This window comes from Camelus ferus, chromosome 18 (assembly GCF_009834535.1).
Source record: "Camelus ferus isolate YT-003-E chromosome 18, BCGSAC_Cfer_1.0, whole genome shotgun sequence".
In the NCBI taxonomy this organism is placed as follows: Eukaryota; Metazoa; Chordata; class Mammalia; order Artiodactyla; family Camelidae; genus Camelus; species Camelus ferus.
In genome coordinates, this window is record NC_045713.1 from 23697218 (window position 1) to 23724876 (window position 27659).

General features: G+C 45.4%; 1 protein-coding gene across 1 annotated transcript in view; it reads left to right on the plus strand.

Moving 5' to 3' along the window:
• Positions 1 to 27659, plus strand: part of RBFOX1 (RNA binding fox-1 homolog 1) — a 1962586-nt gene that overhangs the window by 1099141 nt on the left and 835786 nt on the right. Inside the window, exon 7 of the mRNA XM_032460724.1 lies at positions 12800 to 12847. Within this exon, the coding sequence (XP_032316615.1) occupies positions 12800 to 12847 (48 nt within the window). The remainder of the gene's footprint in view (positions 1 to 12799; positions 12848 to 27659) is intronic.

Here is a 27659-nt window from a genome sequence, read left to right on the forward strand (position 1 = left end):
CCCTAACTACCTGACAGGTCGTTACTGATTTCATCTCACTTAATACTAACGCCAGCCTCGTGGTATCAGAACTGATATGAATCCCATTTTCTGAAATACAGAGACAGAGGCCCAGATAAGCTGCCTAGCAAAGACGCATAGCTCTTCAGTGACAGAGTCAGGATTTGAACCAAGGTCGATTCATTCCTGAGTCCTCTCTCTCACGGAGTCTGATCCGCACGTGAAGATGACATTTACGTGCAACCCCTTGTGGCATTTTCCCCTCAAATATCGGCCTGAATTACTTCATCATCTTAATATCACCAAGTGCCCACTGTGTCACACTCCCTCAAGAGGCTGGCGTACTAATTTGAGAACCAAGCTATCATCTTTTTTTTTTCTTTCTCTCTTAATTTGAATCCTTTTACGTTGACAGTGCAGGAGAAGCAGCTCCATTTAGGGGACATCAGATATAGGAGATGCCGGGAAAACATGAGTGGCCTCAGAGGAAGAAATAAAAACTCCCTGCGGGAGATGCAAGTTCCAGCCCTGGTTCCTCTTTCGGCTGACCTTGAACCAGATGAATTCTCCCGGCATCTTATCAGACTGGTACATTTCCTGCTCTAGCCCCCTCTAGGGGTTGTTTTAAGGCAAAGATCAAAACCAAGCATTAACAGCAACACAGCAGCCACAAAAACCCAAAGGAGGCTGTAGATAGGAAAATAATCGTAAGGGCAGCTACACTATTCAAACAGAAGACTAAGTGTCTTTTGAGCAGGGACCTGATTAACTGTGAAGCTGCTGGGTGTAAACTCACCTGTCTGCACCCTGATCTCCTGATCTGCCGTGCTGTTGCTTAACTGGAGTGCACTAAACTTCAATTTGATAATTGCCTCCTCAAATCCCTTAATGAAGGTGCCTATCAAAATATAAATAATTACCCGGTGATTTTGTATTTGCAAACTCTACCCTAGCTGTTTATGCTTCACCGTGCTTCGAATAGGAAGTTCAGGGGCCCACCTCACTCTTTGCTAAGTCGTGGAGGCGGGGAGGGGGGAGATTTCTAGAGGCCAGAGGATGATGGCACCTTCACAGGGTCCCCACTCAAGGAGTCTGCTTTCACCTTCGCTCCCTCTCAAGGGGAGACTCGGTTGGTTTCTCTTGCTATTTATAGATCCAAGGGAGAGCAGCCTTTCTCTCGGGGCTGGTGGTGCAGACATCTTCCTCATCGCAGGCTCTGCCCTGGTACTTTCAGTGGGGAGGGTATAGCTTGGTGGTACAGGGCATGCTTAGCATGCGTGAGGTCCTGGATTCAATCCCCAGTACCTCCACTCAAGATAAATAAAGATAAATAAACAAGCTCTGCTCTGGGACTTTGGAGGGGTGGAGTCAGGGGAGGGTAGAGCTCAGCGGTAGAGCATGTGCTTTGCATGCATGAGGTCTTGGGTTCAATCCCCAGTACCTCCGTTGAAGGATAAAGATAAACAGGTTCTGCCCTGGGGCTTTCAAGTCCAATGGCAACCAGCGAACGGTGCCAGGGGTCGCTGTGAGCCCGGGTTAGCAGCTCCTGCACTTCCTCCTCAGGAATCTGTCTTGCTCTTTGGACAGTGTCTACCTTAGCTCATAGAAGGCACACCCCCCTCTCCCCCCGGACCTGTTCTCTTTCCTATTCACAAGAGCCCATCCGCGGAAGTGCTGGGAATCGTCCAGGAGGCTCAACACCAAAAGCCAGAAAAAAACAGAAAAGCGCAGAAACCTTACCCGATGTGGCCGCCTCTGTCGGGCTGCCTCTCTGAGCATACCGCTGGAGAGGGGGTGTGTTTATCTGCTGGGTCTTGAAATAAATGAAAAGGGAAGCAGCATCGCTGACAGAAGCCAGGTGATGAATCTGGGGCTTCCTGCGATGGTATTTTTCTCCTCCGTACTGCTTTTAAGCAAACTGACTTGTTGAGAGAGTTTGCAGCTGACAGCTCCTCCAGAAGTATTATTCTTAAAAGCTGCACTGGAATTATTCACCTCATGTAAAAACAAGTGCGATTTACATCTAATACGGGTAATTACTTTTACAGTTAATTAAAAGCGCTCTCATTAAACTCCTGCTGTGATGCCAACGCATAGCTCTTATTTGCAAACAGACCCTGGGTTTGAGCTCACCTCTGTGACAGATTGCTCCTACCTGAGAGGGGGCTGCCTTCCTCCGTATCAGATTTAGTCGTGCTGAGCCAACTGCCCAGGGTTGCCAGGCTCCCGCCAGCGCGCTCTTGTCCCCTGATAACCAAGCTGCAAAAAACGTAGCAGATAGAGGACAAAATAATTCATGGGACGTAACAGGGTAATTCTCAAAAGAAGAAGTCAAAGTTCAAAAATGAATGCCCTGCTATCTTTATTTACAGAAAAGCTGAGTTTGGAAATGGTTTTGCGGTCTTTCCTGCTAGTAACCCTCCCCAAAGAAAAATATCTCCCCCCTCCTTAAAATTTGTCCGAACATTTAAAAAGTTGGCAGTGTTTCATTCTGACCTAGCCAACTAGACTCCTCTCTTGGTTGAATGGATTTATGTTCAGATCTTAAGAGAGTTTACATACTTTTTTTTTTTTTTTGCCATTTGTATCATTTCAAGATACATGGCTCTTAAATTCTCAGCTTTCTTCACATTTAGATTGAAACTAGTGTTTTCAGAATATCCTGTACCTGGAAACAGGGAACTCTGTCCTACAGAACCTTTTAAAACACATACTAATAAAATGCCTCCTCAGACGATCACATTTCTAGTAAGTAATTATGGTTTATTAATTAAAAGTCGTTTGAGACAAAATCCGAGGGAGCAGAAAGATTGTGATATTTCAAGAAGTTTACAGACCCCATGACTTCGAGGCTCTGGTATATTGCTTGGCGCTTTTGATATCTTGCATGGTTATTTGCTACCATCTGCTGGCCACTTGTGATATTGCAGGGGCTGAGCAGATTGTGCGTGGAGATTATGAAGTGAGTAAAATGCGTCAGTGCGAACGCTTAATACTATTCTTCGTGTATTCCGGTGACCTTATTTGAGTCTTAGTCTTTACAGTTGAGTGACGAGAGACTGAAGAATTCAGCTAAGAGGCATACGTGACGTTGAATCTGCACCAACTCTGGTTGCAAGAGTGCACAGTCAACTCAACTTTTAAAAAGTTGGGGAGAATCATTATCCTTAAATAAGGCAATTAAATTTAGAACACTGATTTAAATATTCAGATTCAAGGGCAGTATATGGTATTAGGGAAAGCAGAAAATACATAGCAGGTAGACCACATGGATTTCAGTCCCTCTTGTATCATTAATACCAAAGCCACTTCCTTCTACCCTGTCTTTGATGATACCATTTTCTCATATGCAGAAACGGAAGCATTGGGCCAATGAAGGGTTCTTATGGCTTATAGTTATTTTCCAAGTCTGCGTCTTTGTGAAGGTCAAAAAAAAAAAATTAAGATCTCGGATTGCAATAAATCACCGATATGTTCCAAATCTTACAATCTAAACTCATCTTGGTTGGCTTCTTTTAAATTTGAGGAAATTGTGATGCTCAGAACAATAGAAAACATGTGTCCAAACTATTGGAAAAATTCCTGTTGAAAAGGAAACCACTTACAATGGAAGGGGAACAGGATATGCATCTCAAAATGTGCTTCTTGGGCAGGAAGGATTATTGGGGAGTGGTTATTTTTGAGAAACTGCAGCTATAGGAGAATCTCTGAAAACAGAGTAGAAGTCACCCTTTTGTGAAGGAAATAGACCTTGATAGGAAAAAAATCTCCATTTATAGAGAAGAATGACTCTAAATCTCTAGAAACCCTCACCGATGGAGAAGGCCGTGACTTAAATCTGGATCACGACTCTACCCTTGCTGACGGTGTCTTTCCTGGTGCTTCTCCTGTGACTGGCCTCCACACATGTGCATCTTCTTTTACCTTCAGCTGGAGATGGTACCCAAGGTGGTGTTTGAGCCACGTCTGGGAGCTTCTCAGTTCTCCTGGGTATCGTCTGTGTGTACAGGAGGCATACAGTCATTAAATGTCTGTTTTCCTCTTGTTAAGCTGTCTTTATGACAGGAGGGGCTCAGCCGGGAACCTAGAAAGGTAGAGGGGAAAGTATTTTTCCTCCCCTACGTAACGTTGACTCAGAGTTTAAAATGCACTTTTGAATTCTTTTTGGAGTGTGACGACGAAACGTATTTTTCCTCCATGTTAGAATCTGTCCGCCGGTAGCGTTTATTTTCTGCACGAAAAGAAAGAGCCAAACACTTGGATTTCTTCCCTCGGTAGAGGAGTAGTTGATCACGAGCCCTGTTTGGACTTGTCGGATGAACCCTTGGCTGCATTCCCCCCAGCTCCCAAGAGACGACTTAAGCTGTGGGTTTTTCCCGTGAAACGCTCCCTGGGACTTGGCGAGTATCTGAGTCCAGGAGAACACTGCTGGGTCAAAGATGCATTATCCTGACTTAGGTCTTATAGCAAACCTCAGGACCCTGGTCTTTTCTTTCCATCTCCCTTCCAGGGTTGGTAACGGGTAAGTCACCGATTTGGAGGTCCCGGGGACTGTCTTCTGAAAACACGAGGGCACGGCAGCTCAGGGCCACGCTGGGATCTCTGGGAAGGGCTTTTCCTTCTGCCCCAGTCCTTGGGTTATTACACAGGGTGGTCTCCCAATGGTGCCTTTCTTTTCTCAGTGCTGAGTAACAGAGTCCCAGACAAGAGAGATCCACGAAGGGAACTCCCTGAGGCTCTCGATTCCTCTCCTGTGCTTGTTGTAAAAAAAAAAAAAAAAAAAAAAAGGGTCACGCCCTGGGCACTGCAGAACAACAGAAACGTGTCCTCTCACGGTCCTGGAGGCCAGAAGTCCAAGGTCAAGGTGTCAGCTGGGCTGTGCTCCCCCAGAAGGCTAGGAGGGGATCCCTCTGGCCTCTTCCAGCTTCCAGTGGCCCCAGGCGTCCCCGGGTTTGTGGCTGTATCAGCTCAATCTCTGCCTCTGTCTTCACATGGCCTTCTCTCCTCTCTGTCTCTTATTGGACTTAGGGCTCGTGCAGATGATCCAGGATGACTCACCTCAAGATCCTTAATCATCTCCTCAAAGACTCTGCTTCCAAATAAGGTCACATTCACGGGTTCCAGTGGTTTGGACATGCACGTATTGTTTTGGGTGGGGGTAACAATTCAACCCCTTACAGGTTCCTAGCTTCTCAGTCTTCGGAATCTCATTGGCAGGGATGTCTCTCCACCTGTCCCCCGGGACCTTTACTTTCCAGGCTCTTCAGAGCTGTGAGCAACGTTGATCCATGGTCCGGGATGACAATGCCCCTTCCTCATGGGTAGAAATAGCCCTGACCCACAAAAACCATCAGGAGCAAGCAACACACGAAGCTCAGGAGAAAAGAGACATCTCCTGTGAGGTGGAATGGCTTCTGAATGGAACAGACACACGCGTGCTGTGATGTCTAAAAGCCAGAGGAACTGAGGAGCCTGGGAAGAAAAAAAAAACTTTAAATATAGAGCTGCTTTTAACTTCTCAGTACTCCACTCAGAACCGTGTCTCCCAAGGATTTTTGGAAGATGCTCTCAATGCGAGCTAACGTTTATTGATGGCTGGCCATGTGCTAAGACCCTGAGCGTATTCACTATGCCTTCCAGTCAGCGAGGCAGCTGTTATGATAGCCTTTGTTTTACAGGTGGGGAAACTGAAGCACAGCTGGTAGAGCCCAGGGATTTGGACCCAAGCGGTATGACTCCACAGCGTGGGCAGGTTTCCATCTATTTTGGGAGCTGAGTGACTGTTGGGGGTTTCCTAGCTACAGAAAGGAGGATGGCTGACTTCTGTAGGGAAATTGATTGCTTGAGGTTGAGTCCATGGCTCCAAACTCATACTTAACCCTTAAGGAGTTGAGCTGTTCTCCAAGCGGAAGTCTTCAAGTGAGGAACTTAATCAACTCCTCCGGTTTGGAAAAGGTCAGGTCAGAGCCCATCTGGAGACACCCGCTCTCCACGGAGCCATCGGAACAATCATTTGTTCCTGCCAAAGTGACATGTTTTCCACTTGGAGTCCAGCATCGTTCAGAAGAAAGTCCCGTCCCCTGGGTACCTCCCGCGTCGCTCTGCAGCGGATGACAGACCAACAGTATCATCTAAAGAAAAAAAAAAAAAGAAAAATCCGGCATGGGCTTAGTGGATTAATCCTGACAAGGATAAATTGAATAATCGCAGGGAAATGGCAAAAGCTTTGGATTCTACCAGATGGCTTCTTTCCGTCTGTCCCTTGCGTGGGTCCTCGGTGGCAGATTGAAAAAAACAAAAGGTTGCCTTTGCTTTGCTGATCTTGTTAGTCATTGCTGCCATTGCTGCGTGGGTCCGTCAAAATCGGACACGGACTCGTTCTTGCAAACTCAACGTATTTCCACTCGAGGAAGGAAGGAAACTGCACACTTCCCTGGGTCGGAGCAGCATCAAATAGGGACTTGCTCTTCCCTACCTCATTTCTAGATGGCATCTCCTAGGTTTAAAAATAACCCAAGCTTTCATCACCCCCACGCCAAGTGAATCTCTGCTTTCTCTCTCTCCCCCTCTGTTTTGTTTTTAAATGAAGCATAGTCCGTTGACAATGTTGCATCAATTTCTGGTGTCCAGCGTAATGTTTTCAGTCACACATGAACATACATTTATTTCTTTTTATATTCTTTTTCATCATGGGCTACTCCAAGTTATTGAATATAGCTCGCTGTGCAATACAGTAGAAACTTATTTCTTCTCTTTATGCTCCTTAGAGGATGAATTCAAAAAGAGTTCCAAGTGAGAGGTGGGGCATCTCGCTGCCTCTGTGTCCAAGGCCCATCAGAGACCTCGGCCATGAAATGAGGAGTCTGAGTGAGAAAAGCGTGACCCTCCAAGCCCTATGACTGGGCCTTGCGTATCATCTGAGAACCTTGTTGTCTGAATCTGCTGGGGCTCCCATAGCAAAGTACCGCAGGCTTAAACAACCGAAATGGATGTTCTCACAGCTCTGGAGGCTGGACGTCTAAGGCCAGGGTGGCGGCATGGTCCAGTCCTGGGCAGAACTCTCTTCCTGGCTAGCTGTGGCACCTTCTGGATGTGTGCGCGGACGGCCTCTTCTCGGTGCGTCTGTGCAGAGATCAGACACTCTCCGGTGCCTCTTCTTATAACAACGCTAATCCTACCAGATCAGGGTCCCTTTCTTATAGCCTCGTTTAACCTTAATTACGTCTTCAGAAGCCCTTCCTTCTCCAAACAGAGCCACCCAGCAGTTTAGGGCTTCAACCCACGACGCATTTAGGGGGACATGAACATTCCGTCCATCACACTTGTTAAAATGTGGATTCTGATTCAGTATCTATGGGGTGGAGCCTGAGATGCTACATTTAACAAGCTCCCGGTGATACTCTGGTTGCTGGAGGTAGACTCCACTTTGGTTTTTTGTTTTTACTGAAGTATAATTGATTTACAGTGTTGTGTTACTTTCTGGTGTACAGCATAGTGATTCAGTTATGCATATTGTAAATACATATTCTTTTTCGTATTCTTCATTATAGGTTATTACAAGCTATTGAATATAGTTCCCTGTGCTATACAGTAGGACCTTGTTGTTTGTCTATTTTATATAAAGTAGTTAGTATCTGCAAATCCCAAACTCCTAATTTATCCCTCCTTCCACCCCTTCCCCTTTGGTGACCATAAGTTTGCTTTCTACATCTGTGAGTCTGTTTCTGTTTTGTCAGTAAGTTCATTCATGTCATTTTTCTAGATTCCACATAAAAGTGATAGCATATGGTATTTTTCTTTCTCTTTCTGGCTTATTTTACTTAGAATCACAGTCCCTAGTTCCATCCATGTTGCTGCAAATGGCATTATTTTATTCTTTTTTATGGCTGAGTAGTATTCCATTGTATAAATATACCACAACTTCTTTATCTAGTCATTTGTTGATGGACATTTAGTTTGCTTCCATGTCTTGGCTGTTGTAACTAGTGCTGCTATGAACATTGGGGTGCAAGTGTCTTTTGGAATTAGAGTTCCCTCTGGATATATGCCCAGGAATGGGATTGCTGGATCATACGGTAAACCTATTTTCAGTTTTTTAAGGAATCTCTATGCTGTTTTCCACAGTGGCTGCACCAAATTACATTCTACCAAGAGTGTAGGAGGGTTTATTGTCTGTGGGCTTTTTAATGATGGCCATTCTGACTGTATGTCATGATACCTCATTATAGTTTTGATTTGCATTTCTCTGATAATTAGCGATTTTGAGCATCTCTTCATGAGCCTCTTGGCCATCAGTATGTCTTTGTTGGAGAAATGTCTGTTTAGGTCTTCTACCCATTTTTGGATTAGGTTGTTTGTTTGTTTTTGAGTTGTATGAGCTGTTTGTATATTCTGGAACTTAAGCCCTTGTCAGCTGCATTGTATGCAATAATTTTCTCCCAGGTAGACCCCACTTTGAATGGCCAGTTCCTCCTATTACCCCTGTTTTACAGATTAGGGAACCGAGGCTTTGAAAGGGGAAGAATCTTGCCGAAGGCTGCCCAGCTGTTACATGGGGGAGCCACACTTGGGGTGAGGGACTCTGATGTCAGGACTGGAACTACAACACTGTCCTGCAGCCTCAGCCCTGAGCCCACAGTGGATCCCCCGGGCACAGATCTCTGGCCCTTGACCCAGAGTTTCAGATTCACTAGGTCTAGGAAGGGGCCCAAGAATATGCAGGTGATGCTGCTGCTGCTGCTGCTGGACTGGGGACCACACCTGGAGAATCACCACTGTGCTGCTTTCCTAGATATTCTTGCTTTAGATGACACTGCCTCCCAAGAAAAGGATGACACTTGTGGCTTGAATTACACAGACCAGCCACCATGACTTAAATAAGATCACCTGAAAGAACTGGAAAGTGCCTGGTGTCAGGAGACCCTGGAAGACATGAGCTCCATCTTTGTGTGACCCATGGTGAATTACCCAATCACTCACCTCAATTTTCATTCAGTAAAACTAGTCAAAACCACAGGGAGGTACCACCTCACACCTGTCAGAATGGCTGTCATCAAAAAGTCTTCAAGTAACAAATGTTGGAGAGGGTGTGGAGAAAAGAGAACCCTCCTACACTGTTAGTGGGAGGGTAATTTGGTTAACCACTATGTTAAACAGTATAGAGTTTCCTTAAAAAACTGAAAATAGAACTACCATATGATCCAGCAATTCTATTCCTGGATATTTATCCAGAAAAAAACCCCAAAGCACTAATTAGAAGAGATATCTGCACTCCCGTGTTCATTGCAGCATTATTTACAATAGCCAAGATATGGAAGCAACCTAAGTGTCCATCAAGAGATAAATGAATAAAGAAAACATGGTGTAGGTATACAGTGGAATATTACTCAGCCATAAAAAAGAATGAAATCATGCCATTTGCAGAAACACAGATAGATCTAGAGAATATGCTAATATGCTAGAGAGTATGCTTACTGAAATAAATCAGACAGAAAAAGACAGATACCACATGATATCACTTAGATGTGGAATCTAAAAAAAAATAATACAATTGAGTATATGTGCAAACAGAAACAGGCTCACAGATACAGAAAACAAACTCATGGTTACCAAAGGGGAGAGGGAAGGGGAGGGGCAAATTAGGGGTATGGGATTCACAGATACAAACTACTGTGTATAAAATAGATAAGCAACAAGGCTACATTTTACAGCACAGGGAATTATGGTCATTATGTTATAATAACTTTGAACAGAGAATAAGCTGTAAAAATACTGAATCACTATGCTGTATACCTGAAACTAATATAATACTGTAAATAAACTCTACTTCAATTTAAGGGGGGGAAAAAAAGAAAGAATCCAACTTTGTTTGGCTTGTGGGAGTTTAGAGACAAGTGTGAAAAACACCTTTTAGAGTTTCTGGCACTGAAGGTACATTCAGTCACTGCTCAGGGCTTCAGCCCCACTTAGCTGGTAGCAAAACAGACTGTTGCATAGAAAATGCAGTCTTTGCCTGGTGACATTGTCTCCTTTTGTTCCACTCTGGATTCATGTGGACCTGGAATTTGCTGTGCTAAATAAATTACTATGGTGATGGCCTTCCACTTATACCCACACTGTCCTAATGATGCATTGGCAGAGGAAACCCGCCACTTCTGGGTGAGAGAATAAGCCTTTCTATAGACCCGACTTACCCAAGATGGAGGCACTATTGTTTGCGGACCCCTGCACCATCCTGCCACACCCATAGTACCCCGCCGCCATTGCTAGCACACTCAGGCCATTGGAATGGTCCTCCACCTCCATCTTCCCCTCACATCCCACGTCCGGTCTTTCATGACATCTGTTGGTCTAGCCACACACTGACCCCCTTGTCACCACCTCCCTGGCCACCATGAATGCCAGACCCCATTATCTTATACCTGAACTCCTGCAGTATCCCCCACAACTGGTCTCCCCTCTTGCCCTTTTGGTCCTCAGTTGTCTATTCTGTTAAAACAGAAGTCAGATAATATCTGTTCTCTCTTCAAACCCTCTCAGTAAAAACAACAAAGTGCAGGCAAGGAGGTGGAGAAGCTGGAACCCTTGTGCACTTCCTGTGGGAGTATAAAATAGTGCAGCTCCTATGGAAAACCAATATGGAGGTCCCTCAAAAAAATTAAACCTTGAATTACCATATGATTCAGCCATTGAACCTCTAGGCATACACACAAAGGAATTGAAATCAAGGACTTGAACCGATAGGTGTATACGCGTGTTCATAGCAGCATTATTCACTATAGCCAAAGTGTGGAAATAACCCAGTGTTACCCCATGGAGGAGTAGATAGTCAGTATGGGGTCTCTACATGCAATGGAATATTAAGAAATCCTGACACATACTACTACATCGATGGACCCTGGGTGAAGACATTATGCTAAATGAAATAAGCCAGATGCAAAGGAGCAAATAGTATATGGTTCCACTTATATTGGTATTAAAGACTGAATTATTCCCTACTCTCAAATTCATATGTTGAAGCCCTACCCTCCACTATGACTGTATTTGGATACAGGGCCTTTAAGAAGTCAATTAAGGTCAAATAGGGTCCTAAGGATGGGTCCCTAATCCGATAGGACTGGTGTCCTTATAAGAAGAGAAAGGGACACCAGAGATCTCTCTTTGTGCTCCCAGAAGGCACAATGAGAAGGTGGCCATCTACAAACTTGCCAGAGAGCCCTCATCAGAAACCAACCCTGAGGGCACCTGGAGTTTTGACTTCTAGCCTCCAGTATTGTGAGAAAATACATTTGCATGGTTTAAGCCACCCAGTCTGTGGTGTCTTGTTATGGCATATGATAGAGTGAGATACTGAGGGTTGTCAGATTCAGAGAGACAGAAGGCAGAATTGTGGTTACCAGGAGCTGGGGGCTGGGAGAATGGGAGCTATTGTTTAAGGGTTATGGAGATTCAGTTTGGGAACATGAAAAAGTTCTGGAGATGTGTGCTGGTGATGGTTGTACAACAATGTGAATGTACTTAGAGCCCCTGAACTGTACACTTCAAAATGGTTAGATTACTAAATGTTATGTTATGTGTAGTTTATCACAGTAACACCAAAAGTCACTCTAGTGGTCCTTCGCCACTCAGAATAAAACCCAATGTCCTCCGCTGAGCTCACCTCCACTATTTTCCTGATTTACCTCCCTCCAGCCACAAAGGTCTCCTTCCTCTAGCTTGACCGTGTCCAGCACATTTCTGCCTCGGGGCCTTTGCACTTGCTCTTCTCTCATCTAAGATGCTCTTTCCCCAGATGGCTTCACAGCTCATCCCCTTACTTTCTTCAAGCCATTACTCACTTGTTGCTTCTCTTTAAATTGAAAATCTTATTCCCTTACCCTCAGCATTTCCCTTCTCTCTGCTTCATTTTTCTTCATAGTACATTTCCTCTTCTAAAACACCAACCATTTACTGATATTTCTTTTCTGTATTCTGTCTTTTCTAGCAGTATATAAGCATCACCAGGGCAGGACTTTCCTGTGTTTTGTTTGTTGAGTCTTCCATGCCTAGAGTGAGACTTAGCAAGTGACAGGTGCTGAATGCATATCTTTTGAACAAGTAAATGAATATCATGATTGCTTGTGTATGTGTGTCTGACATTTCCTCTAACTGGGGAGTTTCTTGAGGGTTGAAACTGTGTTTTTTTTTTCCCACTTTTATTTCCAAAGCAACAAGAAAAAAATTCATGAAAATGTAGATAGCAATAAATATGGACGAATGGATGGATGACGATGGATAATGGATGTATAGTTGGATGGATGATGGATGGATGGATGATAAATGATGGATGAATAGATGGATGGATGGATGATGAATGAATGGGTGGATGGGTGGAAGGATAAAAAATACACAGTGATGGCTTCGAGTTGAAGGGAGATGGATTTGACTATCCCAAATCTGGAATGGGAGAGAGACAGTAAGTCTGATTAAGGGCAGTCTCTGCTGATATGGACAGAGGTGTCTGGGGGGGCATATTATTTTATGAGCCATCAGCTTCTCTTTGTTGTGGCCTCTGAGCCATAGCTTTTGCCTTCACCCCACATCTGCATGTAATAAAGCTTAGTTATGGCATCCATATGTCTCTAATGCAAACACCAGGGCATATACTTCTAAAAAGCGCTATAAAGAGCAATGGCTCGAGAAGCAGCCCTTGCGAGCGTGAGCTCTTTATTATTTTAAAGGGCATTTCAACGACACCGCTGAATGTTCCCTGACCATAAGTCTGACTCCTGTCCTTTCTCTCTCTTTTCCCTCCTCTCAGGATATCAAAGCGGACTGCAGTACCTGTGCGGAAATAGAGGACAGAAAGGTAAGGCAGTATTTTTCATCCTTTTGGTTTCAAGCAGAACGAGAACTCTGTGACTTAAACCCAAGTGTTTAAGGCATGCCTTGCTGGACGCTGTCTTGCAAAGGTGATCCACGTGCTGAGCGTAGACACTTAAAGACAATCGTACTTTAAAATGCCTGTTTTGTTTTTTTTTCTTTCTTTGCAATCGGTGTGAGATCTGATAACTTCGATGAAGATTGCATGATGTAACTGAGTGTTACAAAAATTCGCCTTGATTTTTGTTTTAGTCACTTGCTTCTTGGGAAAGTAGCTCGTCAATCCTCAACTCATTTCACATTTTGGTTGACTATCTTTAATGATGATGATATGGAATATGCTGCGTATTACACAGAATTATATACCATTGCATATATTACAGAATGTATAATCATGGGCTTTTCAGGGTGTGTCCTAAAAAAATAGATCTGATCTATGCACTTTGGCTTGAAAAAGAGCCCGCCCCGATTTTCATCATGATCAAGTCATACGAGCAGTGATTTTCTATGTTATAAATGTGGTCATATGATGTTTGGGGGGGGCAGCAGAGAAGGGAGGTCATTTCCTACAGATTTTAGAGTTTCCCCCCCATTTATCTTCTTGTTACACTTGGTGTGGTTCTCTTCAGGGAAGGCACCGGCGAGACAATTGTTTTGCACTTTAATATTTTCAGTCTCCCTTTATTGGCAAGAGTTCAGAGAAGTGTCCGTGGCAGAGTGGATTTGAGCAGATCAAATTTTACCTTGAATGCCTCGGCTAAAAAGAGGTCAAATGAGTGAATTGAGGGTACCTATCTCCTGGCTACTTTTGACACCCTTCCAAAATTTTGAAAGATGTTCGTCCCTGTAACTGGACCATTATTGTCAAATGTGGTTATTATTTCAAGCAGAGGTTTTCAGCCCTGATTTTGTGATAGCTCGGTCATCTGCTGATGAATAAGGCGGCGAGGACATCTCAAAAACTAAATTTTTAGCTCTTAAAGAGAAGGCAGTTGCCATGCAAGATTTTAAGGGCCATTCATCTCATCACTTTGAAAGGAGTAATGAGACAGTGGCTTAAATCCGCACCCTGAGATGTTAGCTTAGTTCCAGCTGTGTGTCGCTCTAGTTTGCAGGCAAAGGTGTTTGTTTCCATGCGTATTTGCGTTCGCTGAGGGTTTACGTGCTGGTGTCCTTGCATGCGTGCATTTTGTGAGTTGGACCAATGGAATTTAGGCTGAAGATGCATCCACAGCCCTTTTTATCTGTTCCCACCAGCTCTGCCATCAGGAATCTGCCAGCAGCCACTCTGCTCCCCATATCCCAGTAAAAGCCTGTTCCCTGCCCTGCTTCCAAAGTTCAAGGTCTTTTCCCTTCCCTTGGATTTTAATGGAATTCACAAGTGTGTTTCTGTTTAGATTTTTTTTTTTTTTTTTGTCTGTTGGTTTTGTTTTACTTTCTTTGCCCATAGTGTTTGAAAGATACCGGGAGAACTGAGGCTGTTCAACAACATCCTTTCTATATCATCAACACGATAAATGGACAACCAGGATACTCTCTGGGCAGCGCAAGGCGGCCACGCAGCTCCGCTCTGCTATCCAGACTGCCTTTGGTTCATATATCATGATGGGAATGATCCCTCAAGTCTGTGGATGCCCTCGGGTGATGACTGGCGGGAAGAAGTCATGTGTGATCATTCTGTACCTAGCTTCAGCTGCTTACAAAAGAGCGACCCAGACACAAGCACACCCAGAGGCATTTCTGTGCGTTGGCATAGACTGTTGGCTTGAGTCAGACACTTCGAATGGAGCCTCATTTCTAGAGGACTTTCCTGTCTTTTTCTAACCTTGGCCATACATGGCTGATGATCTGTGAATTAACTGAATCTTTCACGGTAATTAATTGGGGATGACTTTTGGCAACACGACCACCACAGCGCCTACTTACAGGAGGACTCCTCTTCCTCTGAATTCTGTTCTGATTGTGTGTGTGTGTGTGTGTGTGTGTGTATACGTGTACGTGTGTGTGTGTGTGTGTGTGTGATTCTTACATTGGGGCTGTCGCCTCTCTGGATCTCCTAACATAGTGGGAAGTGGGAAGGAGGTGTTGGAGGTAGCTCTGCGTATCAGGGTCCCATCTCTTAATGGAAGAGTCAAGATGCAAACCCTAGTCGCCCCAGAGGGCAGTGTCCCCCACCCTCAGTGGGAGAGTGGCCATCCCACCCTCCGGACAGCGACGCGGCGTGAGGTCATGCAGGCAGACAGCCGCCTCGGCATCTGGACTGCTCTTCCTCCCGTGTCTGGAACGCACTCTGGACTTCTGTCACCCCGACGTATAATTATGAAATGTCACCACTGAAGTGATGACACTTGCTCGTGTATGGGTGTGCGTCCCTCTCCATTCATTCCGAATGCTTCGGGCGAAGTCTGTAATTTGATAAAGTGGAATTGAAGTGACAAGAGATGACAGAGGTGCCAAAATAATAAGTCAGCCTGCCTCTGAAGAGGCAGCCCCTTGGCCTGAGTGGGGTTTTTTATGAAAAACTGAGTGCTCCGAAGGAGAACTGGGAGAGGTTTTTTTAAAGCTCAGTTTCCTTTAGTTAAGGAAGCTGAACGTGGTGTCTGTAGGACAAGACGGCTTCCCAAGAATGACTTCCCTTCTCCTTTTCTCCTTCCCCTTTCCCCTGCTTCCCCCTGCCGGCCTCCCTCCCCGAGTTCTGCATGCTGGGATGTGCTGGTGTGCTCACATCTGTCTGCACCTTTGTGTGTGGCTGGGCATCCTCTCCATGGAAGGATCTTAGACAACACAAGGTCTACAGTTTCCCGTAGTGCCCGCTGGCGTGTCCCCCCGCCGCACATGCCGTCAGCGTCACGCCTTATCCCCTGCGCTTCCACTCAGCAGGGCCGCTCACCTTGAGATGAGCCCTTTCCCCGTTGACTCCTAGACCAGATGTAGTGATGGCAGATAAATGGTGAATTTCAAGAGGTGAAGAGAGCCCTCATCTTAATGAAAAGCCATCAGATCTCTCTTCCTGGTCCCTGCATGGTCAGTCTGGGCTGTGAGACCATTGAATGAGGGGTTTTTTTTTTGCTTTGTTTTGCCCTCCGTTTCTCTCTTTGTTGGTTTGCTTGTTTGTTTTATTTTAACATCCTCGATGTCTGCTCTCCATCAGCCCTCAGTGAGCTGGCTGGCATTTAGGGAACCTTGCCCGGCTGTCTGTGGAGGATTTCACGGTGTGGCCTGCTCTGTGGTTTCTGTTTCCGTTTCTCTTTTGCTTCCAAGCCCCCGCAATGAGCAGCAGCCCTGTGACTGGACCTGCTTTTGGATGACTTCCCGGCCGTTCCTAAAATCCCCCAGGCAATGTCGATGTCACAGGGAGATCTTCGAGGCGGGAAGCACTTTCCTCCCAGAAGTGGGATTGTTTCCTCCCAGAGGCGAATGCAGCAGAGCTCACTGGGATTTCGCAAAGACGATGTGAGGTCACACCCATCCCTCGGGGCCCCTGCACATCTGGCCTTGCAAAACCTCCTGCGTTTGACATCTCCAGGACCCCGGGGTGCTGGTGGGGAGCGGAGGCATTTAAACTCATTTTTGTTTGTGCTGTAAAACCCATCTGAATTTCAATACTATGATGAAGACCGCGGCTCAGGTGGTGAGAGCAGGGGCTGATGGATCAGTCGAGGGGAGAATCTGTCAGGAGGAGACGAGGGCCCATTTGTCAAAGGCTATAAACCCAGACAGGGTTTCCTCTCCTCACTTACGGCCTGGCCTGGTGCGGCGAAACAGTTTCAGATCTGCTATAAAATTGCCTGGAAGGAGTTTGAGTGGTTTTCAAAGTTAAGGCGACTTTCAGGTTGGGTCCGATTGAAGCTGGTGAGTAGGAGGTAGACACTGTAGTGCCGTGGTTAACGCTGCGAGTTGGGAGCTTTTCCTGTTTCGATACTTACTCTGGGTCGGGCATCCTTAAGTGCCGTCGGATACTTACAACAGCTTGTGTCCGACACACTGTCAGTAGCCCCGTTATACACAGGAAAAATGGAAGCTCAGAGAGGTTAAGTGACTCGCCCAAGATCACTCAAGTTACATTCCAGGCCGGGACTTGAACTCAGAGACTCTTATTTCGGAGGCTGTGTCCTTAGCCGCGATGCTATACTGCCTTACACATGTGTGGAAAGTGAATTAAATGTGCAGAATGTGGGATTCACTGTTTCCAACGGATGAGTTTCTGCCTTCACCCGCGGCTGAGTAAATAATCTAGTTTTCAATCTGGGACATCCTTTCAGCCTTGACATTTTATTTTATTTTAAAATTTTATTTATTTTTATTCTTTTTGGTGGCAGAGGGGGTAATTAGGTTTTTATTTACTTATTTTAATGGAGGCACTGGGGATTGAACCCAGGACCCTGTGCACACTAGGCACGCACTCTACCCCTGAGCTATCCCCTCCCCCCCGCCTCGGCATTTTAGCTTGAGCCTGATTCACAGTAGAAATTTATCACAGTTTTGTCAAGCCTGAGCCTCCGGTGAGCCGTGGGTGCCCGGCTGGGAGGACCCAGGACATCTTCTGGTCTTGAGGACAGGACACAGTGGCCCCAGAATGCAGTCCTGGCTTCCGTTTCCAACAGATCCAGCTCAGTTTCTAGCTTTTACCTTTCCAGCAGCATCTATGCAAAGATGAGAAAATTCCATGCTCAAAACACGGACGTGCACAGAGCGCACTGGTTAAAACCACAGGCTCTGAAGGCGGAAGGTCCGGGCCTGAATCCCCGTTCTCCCACGTCGAAGCTCCGGGACCTTGGGAGGCCTTCTCACCCCAAATCAGTCTCCATTTGCCCATCTGGAAACTGGGGACAATGAAATCCACTGGAAAAGCTGAGTTTGAGGTATCGACAAGATAGTATGCAGAGCAGCATGTTTTAAGCCTGGCACAAACTAAGAGCTCCATCAGCTGCTGCTACTTTTTTTCTTGTCTTCACACATGTCCACACCCACAGGTGTTCCGTGCCGTTTATAATTAAATTCATTTCAAAAAATGAGTCCCCCAGAAAGTGTTATAGGGGCTCAGGGAAACCGGCAACCAGTGGGACCTAGCGGGCTTCAAGGGTATCTTACAGGAGAAGGGATTCTTGGCCTAAGCCAGGAAATAACAAAGTCACCTGTCTGCCGGGTCCAGGCAGGACTCGTAAATGACTGAAGGGAGAGAGAGGATGAATGCTGGGCGGTATGGAGGTTGGGGGGCAGCCTTGGACTCAAGGGCAGCGGCTCTACGTGCAGGAGCTGTCCTTCAGCTGCCTGTTGCCATGTGGAGTGTAGGTTCAGTGGTACCATTTACTAAGCCAATCTGGAAATCTGTATGTTAACGTCAAAACCACTAATTTTTAAACACCGTGCAAAGCCAAATAAAACGTATTTGCAGAAAAGATTCAAGATTCAAGGCTTGAGACTTACAAACTGAGTCTCAGTGGATTAGGGAGAGGTCTTGTGTGTGTAATTCCAGCGGTGGTGTGTGTTGAAGGCTCTCTCGGCAGAGGGAACGGCGTGGTCAGTGACACAGAGGTGAGAAAGAACGGGGCAGGCTCAGGGTAAACCCGGGTCCAGCGTGAATGTCCAGGCGTGGCTGGAGGGGAGACTGGTGCGGTGAGTAGGTAGGAGACCGTGGAGGGTGTTCGTCATGCCGATGGATTAGAGCTTTGCGTCCATCTCCCTCCCACTGGAAGAGAGAGTCAGACAGGGCAGGTCCTTGTTGGATGAGGCCAGAATTGTATGGAATCAGGGAGGTCACTTGAAACTTTGAGTGACTAACTTCAGCCAAAGAGGGAGTCATGAGGGAAGAGGAGGTGGGGCCAGAGCACAGAGATGGAGCCAGAGGCTCGCCCTGGGGAGCGCAGGGATGCAGGGAGCGGGCGGCTCTGGCTAGAACAAGCCGATGTCAGCCAGGACTCTGGGAAATCATGGTGCTGGGAGGCCAGCCAGGTGTCCTCTTGCTAAAGGTGTTTGACGAGGGAGGACCATGTTCCCTGCAGGCCAGCACTGCCCACGCGTGAGACTCAGATGTCAGCTGATGGATGAGATGTCTGCAGATCAAATCACTTCATGAAGAAGTGACGGAGTTGTTCTCTTGTCACCTGTTTCTCAGACCTTGGGATTACATGGGGGAGACATCATTTGGTTGGTTTTGGTTTGTTTTGTTTCTTCTGTAACAAACCTGAAGGCTGGCACATTTGCTAATGTACCTTTTAAACTGAGAGACCCAGAACCCTTGACAAGGAATTCTAATATCTGGCTGTATGTTAGTAACATTGTTTTACTTCTGAATGAGGGTTACATTCTTTGTATGACAAAGGACACTGCTCTTTCCTTTCACTTCAAAAAACGATTTTCTTTTTAAAAAAGTCTACTTATGATTTTAAGAAATAATCTTAAATCTAGTAAGAACGAAACAATTGAGTTAATGTCATGAAAATCAGATTCATGTAGAAAATTCGTGCAAATGGATTGCAAATCACAGGTGTTTAGGAAGCACTGTTTTCTAATGGTGGGTTTGCAATCAGGGAAGATGCTTGGGTTTGCATTTGGGAAGTTTCAAAGTCTATGAGCATACAAGGGTGACCAGAAGAGGGCCAGGATGAAATTAGAAATCCAGGCTAGAGTGCAGACAGGAGGGCACTGGTCTGAACTACAGCCACCCAGGAGATGGAGAGGAAGGTGTGGATCTGCGAGTGAGTTAATCAGCCCTACCCACGTGGTTTGGTGGCTCTGACCACGGGGTCATGGACAGCTTCATCCAGGAACATGTCAGAGGCCGCTTAGCTTAAGTACCTGTGCGCAGCTGGCTGCCATGAGGAGTGAGGGAGTTGATCAACGTGGACAATAAATTAATCTCCTGGATTTCAGAGGCTTAGGTGCCAGTGAGGTTGAAATGAGCACAAAGCAGTCACCAGGGTTGGTTTTCTATTAGCACTGTTCTCTTGCTATGGGGATGGGAGTGGATTAGTCCTGGGGCTCTGACAGGCAGAACAAAGACAGAGAAGGCTCACTCCTTACCCAGAGGGGCTCTCCCAGAATGGGAAGCATTCACGGACAAGTTTCTCATTAAAGACTGAAATGAGATACTTAAGGCAGACGAGGGCAGAGCCTGCAGTGAGCACCGTTTGATGAGACGAACAGAATGCATCTGGGGATTGGATTTCTTTCCTGCTCCAAATGTCCTTTGTTGAAGGCTGATTGTGTGTATGCATTACGTGGGAAGAGGCTGCAAGATTCCCAAACACTGTGGAAATGAAAATTAAAGCATCCTGGAGGAATGATATTGAGTTGCAGTTGATGGGGGACAAAAAGGTTAGAGGCTCCCAGGCAGGGTGCGGAGAGGAGAGTCTGGAGAAAGAAACTTTCAGGACTCTGGAACTGAATAGAGTTTTGTGGCTTAAGATGAGGCTGGAAAGTAGAAAAGGGTCAGGTCATCCAGAGCCTTACAAGCATGGGGAATGTTTGTCCTTTATCCTAGAATGATGTATCTCCTTTATCTGGAATGTGATCGGAGCATGTGAAATGATCAGATACATAGAGACAGCGTCAGTGCCTTGTGGGGTCTACTTGATCATAGCTTATGCCTGACGGCTAAGACCTCCGATGGTCCCCCCCAGTCCCACTGTCTCTGGTCACAGAGTGGGGCAGAGTTCTCGTACACCAGCAAAGACTTGACCTGCATTGCTTGGCTTTTCTGTTGTGCCCCCCCCCCCAATTCTACATCTCCTGCCAATTCCTCAAGACTGTGCATCTTCTTTAGATGCTGAACTCTCATTCCTGTTGGGCAAGGTTCTCATTCCCAGTGTGTTGACAGCCACCCACCAGCCTGTGGTTTGTCTGTGATTAGTGCTCACTCTTGCTTCTGCCATCTCCAGCCAAAGGATAGAGCCATTCAGCACAGGCAGAGCCACTCACATCTGGGGACCTGACTCAGCTCCTGTGCTCAGCGTGGGTTTGTGGCTGAGGTCTGGGTGAGACTTGGTGTGTCCACCACAGGTAGACCCCACCCTATCCCTGCCCTCTGCTGGGAAGCATAGGAGAAAGCTAAATGTACAGCCACCACCTTCAGTTTTACGTGAACTTAGGGACTAGCCAAGTGGAGGGATGATAAATCCAGTGTCTGGGATTGTGTGTTCAGAACCTCAGAGAGAAGGGGATGGAAGTCAACGCTGGAGAATAACCTTCACCCATTGCCCCCCAGATGGTGGATACGGGTTGCTACCAAGAAATCCTCCGCATTTTTGTTCACATCTACGTAATTTGCTTCAAAAGACAATGTTGTATGGTGGAAAAGAGTTTTGGATTCCAACAGATCCTAGTTCTGTTCTTTACTAGCTGTGAGATCTCAGAAAAGTCACATTAACTTTCTGGTCCACAGTCACACCATCTGTCAAATGGGGATAGGTCAGGCATCCATGTGTTATTCTTGCAGGCTGTATTAGTCAGGATGTATTCCACTGCATGATAGAAAACCAAATTGGACTAGCTTGAGGGAAAAAAAAAGACAGTTCTGAGATCAAATGACAGTAAAATTGGGCTGTCTTCTGGTCGAACTTAAAATTCAAATGAGATGACCACGGAAAGAGAAAGCGTCTTTCCCTATGGTTTTGGCACAATTCCGGAGGGTGACGACACACACTGGCTTCACCCCAGTCACTTCGCTGTGGGAAGCAGTCTCTGCTTGCCTATTTGCCTCCACCCAGCAACCGGAAGTGGGAGGAGCCCCACTGGAACCACTTAAAACAGGAGAATAAAGAAAACCTTTTTTATTTCAGAAGAGGAAATGGGTAGTAATGATTGCACCTCACATGTGTGGAACCCTGACTGTATGCCAGACATAGTTTTTGGTGCATCCTATGACTGAATCCTTACAGAGATCCTATAAGATACTACAATATTGATCCCCGTTTTGCAGACATGAAAACTGAGGGAAGGAGGAGTTAACTAACATGCCTGACATCAGCCAGGCAGGCAGTATAGGATGGGCTTCCAACCCAGGGGGTCTGCTTTTGGTCCTGAACCCTGAGGCTGTGCCACCTCTTTGGAGGCTGCTGCACAGGAAAAAAAAACCAAACCAAAAAAACAAAAACAAAAACAAACCCGACTCCTGAATGCACCATGGGCTCAGCGCCTGGCTCACAAGGAAATGATGGCTCTATTTATGAGAATTATTGGTGCAGGGCACTCGACGGAACAGAAATAGCCCGGGCCGTTGCCAAATGACATTCTGTGGTGCATCTCCTACACGTAATTTCCCCTTAATAACGCATCCTAAGGTATTGTCCCGCGGTCCTCAATGAGTCTGCGCTTCAGAGTGATCAGAATACTCGTGGGTCCAGTTACTGCCTCACGGGCCTGCAGGGCTGAGGGTTATTTTTGCAGACGAGAGCCTCTGAACTCCAGGACGGGTCTCTGTGCCTGCCTTTTCTATTTTACCTGCAGGGTAACTGATGCTTTCTCTCTTACTGAACTTTGAAAATGAGATGTGAGTCATACTTTCCCTCTTTCCTTTATTTTAGGAAAATTTGAAGGTGGTGGTGGAGGGGGAAGGCATGTTAAAAACTGGGAGAGCTGCTCAACTGGATGTGATGTGCAGTTAAATTCATCTCTGATGGTCTGGCAACCCAAATGACAGATGAGGAGGGGTTCTGGGGACACTGAGCAGTACCCTGAGCAAAGATGTAACACAGCGAGTGCCATGAAAAGCTATTGAGTGGCTCCGGCTATGTGTCTGTTACACCCTCTTGTCAGCCTTGAAGTTGGCTTTGGAAAGCTCGTTTAAAGAATCACAGGTGTGACAGACTGGCTGAGAGCTTCAGCGCCTGGGTTTGGACCCCAGCTTGGCTACTTCCTAGTTATGTCACCTCTCAGATGCTCCAAGTTGTCATCTAAAATGGATAGGATAAGAATAGCTACTTTCTGGGATCGCCATGGGACTCAGTGAGCTTGTGTACTTGGGGAACAGAGCATCCTGGCTGGGTGCTGGGTACACCTTCAATGAAAGCAAGTGACCTTAGTGTTGTAGCCTTATGTTTGCTTTCCTCCTACTCTTTCTTAATCCTCATCTCAGTTTCCTAGATCTCTGGTGGGACCAGAGAAGTTACATCTAGGAGCAGGTACGTAAGTAGCAAAGCTTAGCCTGAAGACCAGGTCCCCAGTTTCAAGTGTAGGGTTTTGTATGTCCTGCAGGTACTTATCAATCTGGGTCAGGGCACATGGAGAGAATTGGAAAGCCTCATGAAAGGTGTAGGCCTGTGACTAGAAACGATTGAATCTCTGATGTCAACTCAGATTGATTGATCGTGGCTGCATGAGGAGCCTGAGCTGTGGGTTCTACCAGAAAGGGTGCGTGATTGATTAGTGATGCCTGCCAAAGGTGAAGGAGTGGGAGTTACAGCACGTGTGCCAGGAGTAGACTGTGCCTGGCCCGGAATTTGGCAACTGGTGAGTGAAACAAACCCCATTGCTCCGTATGGACGCCCAAAGATGAAGAGAAGCAGACGCCTCATGCTTCTGTGAGATTCACTCCTCGGTCTTCACTTTTGAGAAGACCTGTTTCTCCTGATATATGATAGATTTGCAGTCTATCAAAACATGGGCACGTTTATAAATAGTACATGCCTTAAAAGCCATTTCACATATAAGAGCTTTGTATCAGGAGTGTGTAACCACACTTTCCTTGGCCCTTAAGAAGCCTACTCTGTTGATTACGTTTGGGTGGTCGTTTAACCTGACTTCAGCCTCAGATGGGGAGGGTTATGCTTTTGATACTTTGATTTTAAGAGTGTGATTTGTCTCTAATATTTGTCATCTCCTTGCAATTGTGTATTCATCGCAGCTGAATCGCTTCCATTTTAATACCATTCATTAAAGCTATTATTTTCATTTGTCATTTACTTAACAGAAGCAAGTCTGTTCTTTTTTGTGTAATTTTTAGTGATACATCTTTCTTTAAACTCTGAATTAAAATGCATTTAGGAAGCGCTTAATTAAGTGCAGAGTCCCTTTCCTAGGATATTTCTGTCATCTCTTCTCAAAAAAAAAAAATAGCCATCGGCTTTTTGTGTGTGTGTGTGATGAGCATAGTGAGTGTTAATTAATTCTTTCTCTTCAGTTGGTGTGTTTTATTATCTCCCTTCTTGATACGTGATTGGGCGACTCTGTACTTTAGATAGCAGGCATGCCCTGTACAGATGTGATTTATGTTATCCCAGCACTTTTGCACAGTTCAGCTGAAATTTGCTTCGTGTTCATCAAGGTCAGAAAACCCAGGGATTATGCCATCCATCTCAGCAGCCAGAGGGGCTGAAATAATTTGTGGTGGTACTTGAAGCAACAGCAACAGAATTCAAGAGTGGGATGGGGAAGACACACACGCACGTGTGCACACACACGTGCCCAAGCCCTTGCACACTTTATACGGTGTTCTGACCATTTTACTAGGGTGTGGGTTTTTTTTTTTTTTGCCAATTATAGATTAGAATTTGTTTTTGCATAAAGTCATCCCAAATGCATTATCTTTTACAGTGGCCAGTGCAGACTCAAAGCTGTCAGAATCTGCAGGTTGGCCAGAGGTTTTTCTGATTTTCTTTTGAACCAAAAGGTTTCCTGGGTGGATTGGAAGACAGATCCTTGAAGACAGAACACATCTCAGGCTCAAGATGTCCTGGCTTTTGGTTAAGGGGGCAAACGTCTGGAAGCAAATCGTCCTCATGAACCAGGCTCGCAGGGTCTGACTTGGCCAGGGAGGTTGGCAGCTTTTCTTAGTCATCTGAGCCAGTTAAACAACTATTTTCCGTGGTACAGAGAGAATGAAGTCTAAGGAGTCATTGTAAACTTTCAGTGCATCTCTGCATCCCCCTCAAAATAGCACCCTGACTTGCAATATGGAAAAAAATTAAGAGTTTTTAATTTGATCTATTCACGTTGAGCTTTTCTGTTGATCTAATTCATCAGTTCATAAATGGACAAAGATTCATTTTACCCCTGTGAGAGGAGCGTTTTCATGGGGGAAATCATGAAAGCTAAGAGCAATCATTGAGGCGTTAACAGAAAATTCCCACAAAGGAGATCACAGGACAAACAAACACATGGTAAACACCTGTCCTCGACACCTATGTGAGAATGCACATTAAAGCCCCTGTGAGACACTGTTTTCTACCTACTCAGCCACGTGACATAGGATTATTGCGTCTTCCCGTAGTGGTGAGGTTGCTGTGCAACTGACTTCCTCATTCTTTTTTAAAGCACAATACGTATTATTATCATTACTATCATTTTTAATTGAAGTATAGTAAGTTTACAATGTGTCAGTTTCTGGTGTACAGCATCATATTTCAGCTATACCTGTACATACATATATTCCTTTTCATATTCTTTTCCATTGTAGGTCACTATAAGATATTGAATATACTTCCCTGTGCTACACAGTATAAACTTATTATCTATTTTATATTTAGTAGTGTCAGGAAACCTCCAACTCCTGACTCATGCTTTCTCCCCTCTTTCCTCCCTGGTAACTGTAAGCTTCTTTTCTATGTCTGTGAATCTGTTTCTGTTTTGTAAATAAGTTTCTTTGTGTCTTTTTTTTTTTTTAAGATTCGACATATAAGCAATATCATATGATATTTTTCTTTCTCTTTCTGGCTTACTTCACTTAGAATGACGATCTCCAGGTCCATCCATGTTCCTGCAAACAGCATTAATTTATTCTTTCTTATGGCTGAGTAGTATTCATATATATATGTGTGTGTATGTATGTGTGTGTGTATATATATACATACACACACCACAACTTCTTCTCCAGTCATCTGTGGATGGACATTTAGGTTGCTTCCATGTCTTGGCTATTGTAAATAGCGCTGCTGTGAACATTGGGGTGCGTGTATTCATTCTTTACTGGTTGTGCTGCAATTTGGCAGAAATCATTTAAGAATCAGAGTACCCATGCCTATGAACAAGCATGCAGGTTGCCACGTGGGATCTCCTTGCTCATAATTTACACTTGACCACTAAGACCTCTGGCAGGTCATCCCTGGTCCCAACTCAGTGGAAACAAAACCCACCATTGTTCTTTTGTTTGCAACATCGAAAGATTGGAAACAACCTAAATGTCTAATCTTAAGGGGATGGCTTACGATACTGAGTGTAAAACAGGATGGAGTATCACACAGCCATTAAAAATGATTGCCATGCTTGTGTCTCTGTCCCTGGCATCATGATAGATGTAACGTTGAATAAAACACATCCTGTAAGGTAAGCATGAGCTTCTGATCATGATCATGTATGAAACTGGTATGAGAGAAAAAGAAATAGTGATTTGTTTTCATATTCACATGTAATTTCCTGAGTTTACTGTCTGGGAATTAGGAAGTAAGTCACTGTGATGGTTAATTTTACATGTCAAGTTGACCGGCCACGGGATGCTCGGATTAAACATTATTTCTCAGTGTTTCTATGAGGGTGTTTCCAGATAAGATTAGCACTTGAATCAGTAGACTCAGTAGTTTAATCCCTCCAGTGTATGTGGGCATCATCCAGTCTGATAGGGACTGATGAGGACCCAGGAGAAAGTTGGCTTTTTTTTTTCTGCCTTACTCTTTGAACTGGGACATGTCATCTCATCTTCTACTGCCCTTAGTCTGGAATTTACATCATCAGCTCCTCTGCTTCTCACATAGGTAGATAGGTAGATAGATGGATAAAATATTTCCCTATTATTTACATATATCTATATATATAGTATCTATCTGTCTACCTTCCTGCCCACCCACCTGCCCACCTACCTATGCACCTACGTACCTACACTGTTGGTTCTGTTTCTTTGGAGAACCCTGACCAATGCAGTCGTAATGGAAGGATTGGAGGAAGTCCATCAGAGCATAGGATGGGGCACAGGACTGAGTTTGGATATGACCCTTAACCTTTCTGTATCTCAGATTCCTCTCTTGAAAAGAAAATGATCATGAAAACACTTACTTCTTATGGTTATTGTGAACCTTCTCCATAATGTGTCTCAATGACCAGTTTCCAGTGCCCGGTACCTAGTAACCACTCAGTGCGTGGTTGCTCATAGCAGGCACATGACTGAAAGCTGTAACAGCAGAGATCACGATACATGGTCAGTATTCCTGTTGGAAATTAGACTTTCACAGATGAAAGAATCTTCAAACAAGACACATCATCTGTAATGTAGTACGTGTCTCAACTGAAACAGTACCATGTTCTCCACAGGTGGGAGATGATCTGTGTCTGTTGTTTAAGGTCACCCAGATTGTGGTGATTTGTTACAGCAGCCCTAAGGAAATAATACACTCCCACATCTGAAAACCCAAGGGGGTCCGGCTTCAGGCTTGACTGGATCCAGGGGCTCATAACATGCCCTCAGGAGTACACCTGTCTCCAACTCTGGGTTCTCTTTATCTTGGAGTTGACTTAATTTCAGGCAGGCTCTTCCCAAGTGGAGTAAAACGGCCCCAGAAGATGAATTCCGGACTTACCTTTGACTAAGTCAGTAACGAAGCCCTAGGCTTGGTCAGGGTTGGGTCCGTGTCCCTTACTGAACCAGTTCCTGCCGCCACAGGCATGGGGTGCTGTCTGTGGCTGTGGCCCGAGGCCCGTATGTATCCCTGGAACTTGGGCTAAGTGTGAGCTCCACGTGGTCTCCAAGGGAAATGGGAGAGGAGGTGTTCCCCTGAGGAAAAGAGGTCCCCCAAAGGAAAACTGAAGAGAGGCAAGTTGGAGAGGGAACAGAAGTAGAAGAAAAGACTCTGCATGGAGGAGAACACACACAC